Source organism: Eurypyga helias, unplaced genomic scaffold (genome assembly GCF_000690775.1).
Source record: "Eurypyga helias isolate BGI_N326 unplaced genomic scaffold, ASM69077v1 scaffold8310, whole genome shotgun sequence".
NCBI lineage: Eukaryota > Metazoa > Chordata > Aves > Eurypygiformes > Eurypygidae > Eurypyga > Eurypyga helias.
The window spans coordinates 53,219-60,901 of record NW_010223755.1 but is presented as its reverse complement, the minus strand read 5'-3'; the positions used below and the strand labels follow the sequence as shown (position 1 = coordinate 60,901).

At 54.0% G+C, this 7,683-nt stretch overlaps 1 protein-coding gene across 1 annotated transcript in view; it reads left to right on the top strand.

Annotated features, from left to right (window-relative positions):
* MGAT5B (mannosyl (alpha-1,6-)-glycoprotein beta-1,6-N-acetyl-glucosaminyltransferase, isozyme B) overlaps positions 1-6,963 on the top strand; it is a 31,764-nt gene extending 24,801 nt beyond the window's left edge. The window contains exons 13-15 of the mRNA XM_010151417.1: positions 4,601-4,675; positions 5,115-5,389; positions 6,521-6,963. Of these exons, the coding sequence (XP_010149719.1) occupies positions 4,601-4,675; positions 5,115-5,389; positions 6,521-6,719 (549 nt within the window). The 3' untranslated portion in view covers positions 6,720-6,963. The remainder of the gene's footprint in view (positions 1-4,600; positions 4,676-5,114; positions 5,390-6,520) is intronic.
* The last annotated feature ends 720 nt before the right edge of the window (positions 6,964-7,683 follow it).

Genomic DNA, 7,683 nt, shown 5'->3' with positions numbered 1-7,683 from the left:
ACAAGGGCATTAGCAGGAGGGGTGGTGGAAAGCTGGTGGCCAGGCAGTTCAGGGTTGCTGCTCCCAGCCAGCTACCAGAGCTCAGAGACACAATTTTCCTGACTTTTTTTTTTTTCTTCCCCTGAAGGCAAACCAGGGTGTTTTGTATCAGAATATTTAACAAATTTGTCAGTGTTTCAGGGTAATCGCCATCGATTTATTTTTTCACTTGAAACATTTCATTTCAACATTACTGGAATGCAATAATGTGGTTTTGTTTCGCGTCTGCCTGCCTTTGTTTGAAAATACCCTGCCAGGTTATTGAAAGGAAGGCTTGTGTCCAAAATGATGCATTTCCCTTCGCTTCACCAACCCAAACAGTTTGCCAAACCTGAAACACGGCATTTTTCCCCTTCTTGATGGGCGGAAACATTGGAAATTGAAAACTGACCTGAAAAGGACTTTATTTTTCTTTTGTCATATGACTGAAAAATCCCTTCTCCCACAGCTTTAGTTTTGCATTTTCCAGGCAAAACACAATGAACCACTTTTGGGGGTGGGATGTTATGGGAAGCGATGAGATGTCTCCTTTGCTCTGCCATCAGCTTTTCCTGGCAGCAGCCACACTGTGCTGGGTGCCAGGAGCCCCTTGAGGGCTCTGGGAGCTGGTTTCGTGAACCTGCTAGTAATTCTGATACGGTCAAGCGGATAACACGCTCGCCCTGGTTTAGAGCATCAAGGTTCTTGGGGATTTGCTGGTGCTTCAGCAATATTTTGGTGTTACTTTGTGGCTGCCCATGGTTCTTCAGCCAGGTTGCTGCCGGCGCGGCTGTACAACTGTCTTGATGTATATCACAGGCTCCCAGAGCTGCAGCGCAGGGTGGGATGTGCTGTCCTTGCAGCTACATAGAATTCTATGATTCTACAGCCCTGCTCAGGCTCCAGACCTGCCTTGGGTGTGTTTGTCTGCTGGCTGGGCTGGCTGCCTTATTTGTGCAGATAAAGGGGTTGAGGTGCAGATAAAGGAGTTAAGGTGCAGATAAAGGAGTTGAGATGCAGCCAGCATCCTTTGCCAACTTAAGTTTGCCTGAAAGAAACTTCCTCCTTCTGGAGAGAGACCTGAATCGTGGCTTGGACGTGCCTTGAGTTGGCTATATGGGGTTTTTCCCCACGAAAAATCCTTGTGCTCATCCCTTCGAAGGTGGCACCTGCTCCAGATCACCCTACAACTGCTGGGGAAAGTGTTTTGGCAAGCTGTGCCTCTGCCACTCATCCACCCTTGGAGCAGTTTTGGGTTTCCCTAATGGCTCACATCCCAGACCTATTTCTAAGGAAAATTGAAATTGTGGAAGTACCAAACCCCTTTACCCCAGAGACCAAATCCTGGCTCAGTCACCCAGGGCCGAGAGACAAATTGTGCCCCCCAGGGAAAGATGGTGCTGGGAGGCTTGTCCTGGTGATGGTTTACAGCCTTTAGCCAGAGGTTAGAGGCTGGAGAAGAAGAGGGGGTTGCAGACACCATCATTTTCTTGGCCTTCAGCTCTTTCCATTGTCAAAAATAGTCCTCGCACAAGCAATTTAATAGACCAAATATTTTGGTGTAGTGAAGGGAGAAGGCTTCATTATATTAAAGTCAAACATACAGGAATATAATGGAAAATTATACATTTCAGACTAAGCTTGAAAGAGTGGTGTATTAAACATCACAGCGAAAATAGCTGGTTAAAGCGTTCCCAGCCTGCTGTTACGTGCCGGCAGAGAATTGCATTAGTTTTCTACTTATGTGTCTGATGATGTTTGGCACTTTTTTTTTTTTTTCCTTTCTTTTCCTTTTGATCAAGGGAGACTTATTGCTCTCTTCAGCTCTGGGATTGCTGCCAAAGACTGTAAGATGAGGGCTTTTGCGATGGTATATCCCCATGGGGCACCAGTAACTCCCCGTTTGGCTGATGGAGAAACACTGGGGCTGGAGAGCTCTGGCTCTGTGTTCCCCATGGATGCATGGAGGAAAGGATGGTCAAGTCTGTCCTCACTGACCCCCCTGATCCCTCCCGTGGCATCCCGTGCATCGCTCTGTTGGGCAGCGGAATGCAGAGGTCTCCACCCTGTAGCCCCCCCCACCTCCTCCCTCCCTGGTCTCTGAGGAGAGACTGAGCTCCCGGCATGGGGAGCAGCATTAACCATGTAGCTGTCGGGAGGAGACCAAGCCTGTCAGACTTTATTTTAACAATTTTAATTAAACAATTATCTTCCTGAAATTGGCGTTTTCTATCAGTCCAGACTGCATGAGCTGAATCCTTATGAGACTGGGAGGGATGAGTAGGGAGGAACAAGAGTCTTTGGGGGAGCTCCCGGAGGGGAGAGGTGCAGATGAAGGGTCTGGGCTGGAGGAGTGGGGGCTGCAGTGGGCTCTGGCCACAGCCTCTCGATGCCCTTGGATGCGCCAGGGCTCCCAGGAGCCTGCGGGAAGGTGGGACTGTGCCCAGAGCATCACCTCCAGGTGCATCTGCAGGTGCAAGAAGGTTTTCTGCCTCCACCCCGCTGTGGATGTGCTGCATCCCACCTGGTGTGAGGGTGATGTTTTGGGGGAAAGAGGCTGTTTTGCACAGTTATGTCTGCACCATGCCTAGCATTAACAAGGTCCTGGGAAAAGCTCCCCCAGCATTGCGGCCACGTAAGCAGCAGCAAGATGAGAACTGAGCGTTGGTGTTGCTGAGCAAGGAGTGGTCTGTCTCCCCCAAATTGGTGCCAGGCAGCACTCAGCCTGGCTCAGGCTTTGTGCGACTGAGACAGGCAGTTCTGCTTTGTGGAGGAATCTGCCCCAGTTAACTGAGCCTTCATCAGCAGTTCGGAGGCAAGATCGTTGCCTGTCATCGTGTCAGCCCTGATTAGCGTGCACATCTGTAATTAGACAGAGCAGCTGCGATTTCCAGCCTGGCTGAGATCTCAGGTGGGATATTTATGGTAGGGAGATGCTTAGAGCAATCTTCTCGGCAGACTGAGCCTTTGAGCTTGGGTTTGACAGGTACTTCAAAAGGAGATAGCTGTTTCGGAGGTGCAGAGCTCAGAAAATGGAAGAAACTCTCTTCTGGATGAATTATCTTTGGGGTGTTTTGCTTATAATCTTTCTTTTGCATGAAGCTCTGCAGAGATGCATATGGGAAAGGTGGGTCCAAGGACCAGGCACTTCCACAAACCAACATCCTGCAGCTCATGTAACACCTCTCTGGAAAAATAAAGGCATGTTGAAAGGTCTGTCTTGCCAGGGCAGAAAGTTCCTTAAACAGTAAATTTGTTCCAGAGGGAAGGGGTGCATCAGTGACACAGCTGTCATGACAATGCTCTTCTCATGGGGAAAATCACTGCTGACCCTGGGGCAACGGCCATGCACCGGCTGCACTGGAGGGCAGCGAGCCAGCCTGCCTGCTCCTGCCTGTTCCCCCGCCTCCTCCCTGTCCCTGCCTGCTCCTGCCTGTTCCTGCCTGTTCCTGCCTGCTCCTGCCTGCTTGCCCTGGGCCATCACCTGTCGCCGTTGTGCCAGGGACACGCTCATTTGGGGGATGCTGCTGAGCTGCTGTGCAGAGTAGTGGCTTTCCCACGCCAGGACCCGAGGGTGGCTCTTGGAGCAGGAAGATGCAATGTAGGGAAGTGAGCACAGGCAGAAGTCTCACAAAGGCTGGCAGCGTTTCGTAACCCACTTCAAAAATACCCCCGTGGTTTCAGCACTGCCAGCCCTGTATAAATAGCAGGTATCAGTGAGGGGGGTGCAGTGACAGCTCTGGCATCAATGTGGACATCAATGTTTGCTCCATTCCAGCTGCTGCCTCCCTGCCCCATCCCAGTCTGTGCTGGTGGCAGCTGGGAACACCGACCCTTGGAGGCCGGAGGAGATGTGGGCTTCCACCTCATCACAGCCATCCGCACTGACCAGCAAACCCTCAGAAAAGTGGCAGTAGGAAAAGAGGGATTTTTCTCCTGTATTGTGTACAGCTGGTCCCAGCCCTGGGCTTTTCACTGGGCATTTTGACAGGTCCTAGGGCCGGGACAGCAAAGCCCAGACCGTGCTTTTCCTCTCTGGAGCAGGCAGGCAGCAGGTCGGAGCACGCAGGAGCAGAGGAACAGGGAATGCTAGATCAAACCCAGGGCATCACCAGGGAGCTCTTGCCCTGGATTAGCTTGGCATCTTTACCAGTCTTAACTCCTCCCCTGTATTTTAAAATACACCGCCCCTTTCCCATGGCTGTGGGGTATGTCTTGGGCTGAACCAGTTCATGCTTTAATTGGAAGTACCCTGTTGCATGAAAACTGATTTTATTTTATAACTTATCAAAAATGAAGAAAAATGGGACTAAATGGAACAGGGTGACTTCATTTCTGCCAATACATTGGTTGAACCCAAATTAATCCTTCATCCTCTTTCTCTCAAGTGCGTTATGGCTTATGAAGTTTTTCCAGCCCTCATTTTCTGCCCTGCTTGCTTTAGTGCACAGACACGGGCCGTGGGCTTCAGCGGGTGGGAACAGCCATTGCCCAGCCTGCTGCTGTCCTGTGCCACCGGGCCCAGGGGAAGGACAAGGCTGTCCTCGCTTGCTACCCGCGCTCTGCTCTTCCCCCTTCACAGGTGGACCCTTACCTGCCTTACGAATACACCTGCGAGGGGATGCTGGAGCGGATCCACGCCTACATTCAGCACCAGGTTGGGGAGCATCCCTGTTCTCCTTGGGGGACCATCCCTGTTCTCCTGTGGGTCCATCCTTGTTTCCCTGGGCAAGCAACCACTGACCCAGTGCAGCTGCCCAGAGTCCCAGCCCTGTGAGAGAGAGAGTGCCCGGAGGTGGGGGCTGGGGAAGATTTGTTATGACCTAAATATGCTGGTGGGGAGTGGCTGGGGGTGGTGGGGCTGGGTCAGGGCCTTTCTGCTGCAGAGAATAAAGCAGAACTGGGAGAAGAATAGGTAGCTGGTGCCTTCATCTCCCACAGCAGGAGATGCCATCCCTGCGGGCAGGTGACCTCAACTTGAAGAGCAAACTGGGAAGCCCAAGTGTACTCCTGTCCCACCAGCAGCCTCCCTTCCCCATCTCCAGTGTCTTGCTCTGTCCCTCTGGGCGCTGACCTGTTGTCTTCTCTCCCACTAGGATTTCTGCACCACGTCATTTCCTCCTCTGCCTCCCAAGGCCAAGAGTCCTGCTATGCAAAGCACTCTGAGCTCGCTGGCCCTGTCCCCCAACACCACTCACCTGGTGTGGTCCCCCAGCGCCACGCAGGACCCCCGCGCCTGGCCCCCGGTGGACTCGCTGCAGGTGTGGGTGTCAGAGGGCCGGCATGCCTGCACTGAGACGTGCCGGCAGCACGGACTGGTCTGCGAGCCCACCTTCTTCAGGTTCCTCAACAAGAAGGAGGTGTTTCTCCAGTGAGTGGTGATCTTCTCCGCGAGGTGGTGGTGGGGGCCATCAGTCAGATGATGGTCCTCCTGCTCCCCCCATCCCCAGCACCCGTTTTCCTCATGTCCTCCCTCCTGATATCCCTGCGAGGTGCCTTTGTGCCCGGGGCGATGTAGGCAGGGTGCTGTCTGCAAAGCAGCCCGTTGCTTGCCCGTGGTGGCCTTGACCAGCTTCACGCTTCAGAGGGCAACGATAGCCTTTCCAGACACGTTTCTGCCTCTCTCCCACCCTGTTCCGCTCCACCTCCTCCACGCTCTCTCCCTTTCTCTCTTTTTAAAATTGTCTTTCTCTATAAAACTGCATTTTGAACACACAGCGTTGAAGTTTTAAGAGCGTAAATCTGCCACTGGGCTCCGTGCTGCTCTGTGGGCAATTAAAACGCGAGCATTACCATTGCTGTCACGCTGGTCAGGCTGGCGCTCAGAATCCCGCTGGCATTTTTACGTGATAAATTAGAGCTGGGGCTTGGATTTCATGGTCTACTCTCCATGCCCCCTTCCAGGCCTTAAAACAAACTGGCTCAGGGACTCACTGGTTACAAGGGGTTGGTGGGAGGGCGATGCTGGTGCTGCCACCCCGTCTGCAGGCGTGGGTGGGAGGAGGGTGATGCTGGGATCTGCACCGGGCACTTCTGCTCCTTGGGGCATTTGCCTGTTTTGCTGGCTAATCCCAGCTGGCAGGGGGACACGTGGGCATCCACTGAACTTGTGTGCCCTTCCATGGGATGTTAGCTGCTGTGGGAAGTGCTTACAGAGGGGAGAGACCTTTTGGTCAGCGGGGGAATAGAAGAATTGGGTGGGGTTTTGTGCATGATGTGCTGAGCCATTCGTGGCCCGCACAGGGGTTTGGGGTGGTCTCTGGGCTGCAGGGTTGGGTTGCAACACGCCTTCCTGGATGGTGCGTTGGGCTGGTGACAAGCATTCACGTCTGGCCAAGGGGTGCCAAACAGTGCGCTTGTGGCTCCCAGTGGAACCAGCAAAGATTTGCCCAACACTAAGCAAAGGAACCTCTTTGGGAAGGACGGAACAGCATCAAACCCTTCAGTGAAACCCCAGGCAGCCTTCTCACCCAAACCAACCCACCTATGTCTTTGTTCCCAGGCTCAGCATCACCTGTGACAGCACCGAGTACGAAATGAACCATCTCTACCCGGCGGTGGCTGAGAGCGTCCGCGAGTGCTACCTCCAGAAGGAGCCGCTGCTCTTCAGCTGCGCAGGCTACAACACCAAGTACCGGCGCCTCTGCCCCTGCCGTGACTACCGCAAAGGACAAGTGGCTCTGTGCAGGGACTGCTTGTGACTTGGTGTGTCCCCCCGCCGTGTGACATGCAACATGAAACGAGTGGCTTTGTCTCAAAGCTTCTGCAATAGCCAAGGGAGGTGGGACAGGTCCCTCCCGGCGGGTGAGCCGGGGGTGTCAGGCCCTGGGGGTTGTTTCGTCCACCAGTCAACTGTGAATGACCATGTCCTGACCTTTGGTTTCATTTTCTTCTCAAGGAGCATCGTCTGACCACATCTGAACCCACCTGGACCTGGTGGTGCTGGGATGGGGTGGTGGGGAGAGAGGGCTGGAGACGCACTTCCCCCCCTCTGGCAATGGGACAAGCTGCCAGCACATTGTAGTTTCAGAGGTTTCATCCTCGTCAAGCATCCCAGGATGTTTTATTTATTGATTTTTTTTTTTTTTAACCCTTCCCCCTGACAAGTGGTAAATTAAAGGGGAAGCAACATCCAGCCCTTCTGTGGGAGTTTTTGGGCAGAGTTGTGTTGGGGAGTATGGGGGGGGTCTGCTGGTGCCCACCTTGGCTGTGGAGCTGGGGGAGTCCAAAGCCCAAGGACAGCAGCTGGGTTGGATGGACACAGTGGGGTCTGCACCCAGGCCTGGATGGCCCCCAGGCTGTCTCCAGAAAGCAAAGGGCAGGATGGGGCTGAGAAGGGCTCCTGGGCAGGATGCTGGTCCCTAGGACAGTGCTGCTGGCAGGGCAGAGGTGCCTGAAGTGAGTGTGTCCCCCCGCCCCACGGTTGCTCTCTGCCCCGCTGGGCCGTGCACAGAGCATCCGAGGTGATGGCGGAGGGCATGGGGCTGCCTGTGGGAAGGACAAGGTGCTGCAGCAGCCAGAAGGAATTGCCGGTGGGCACAGACCGAGGCCAGGGAGAGAGGCAACTCAGCAGTTACGAAAGCAGCATCGTGTCTCTGCACGCCCCAGATGCTGCAGCTGCGGGATGAGGTGAGCTCCAGGCACCCACCCTCCATGCACTGTCTC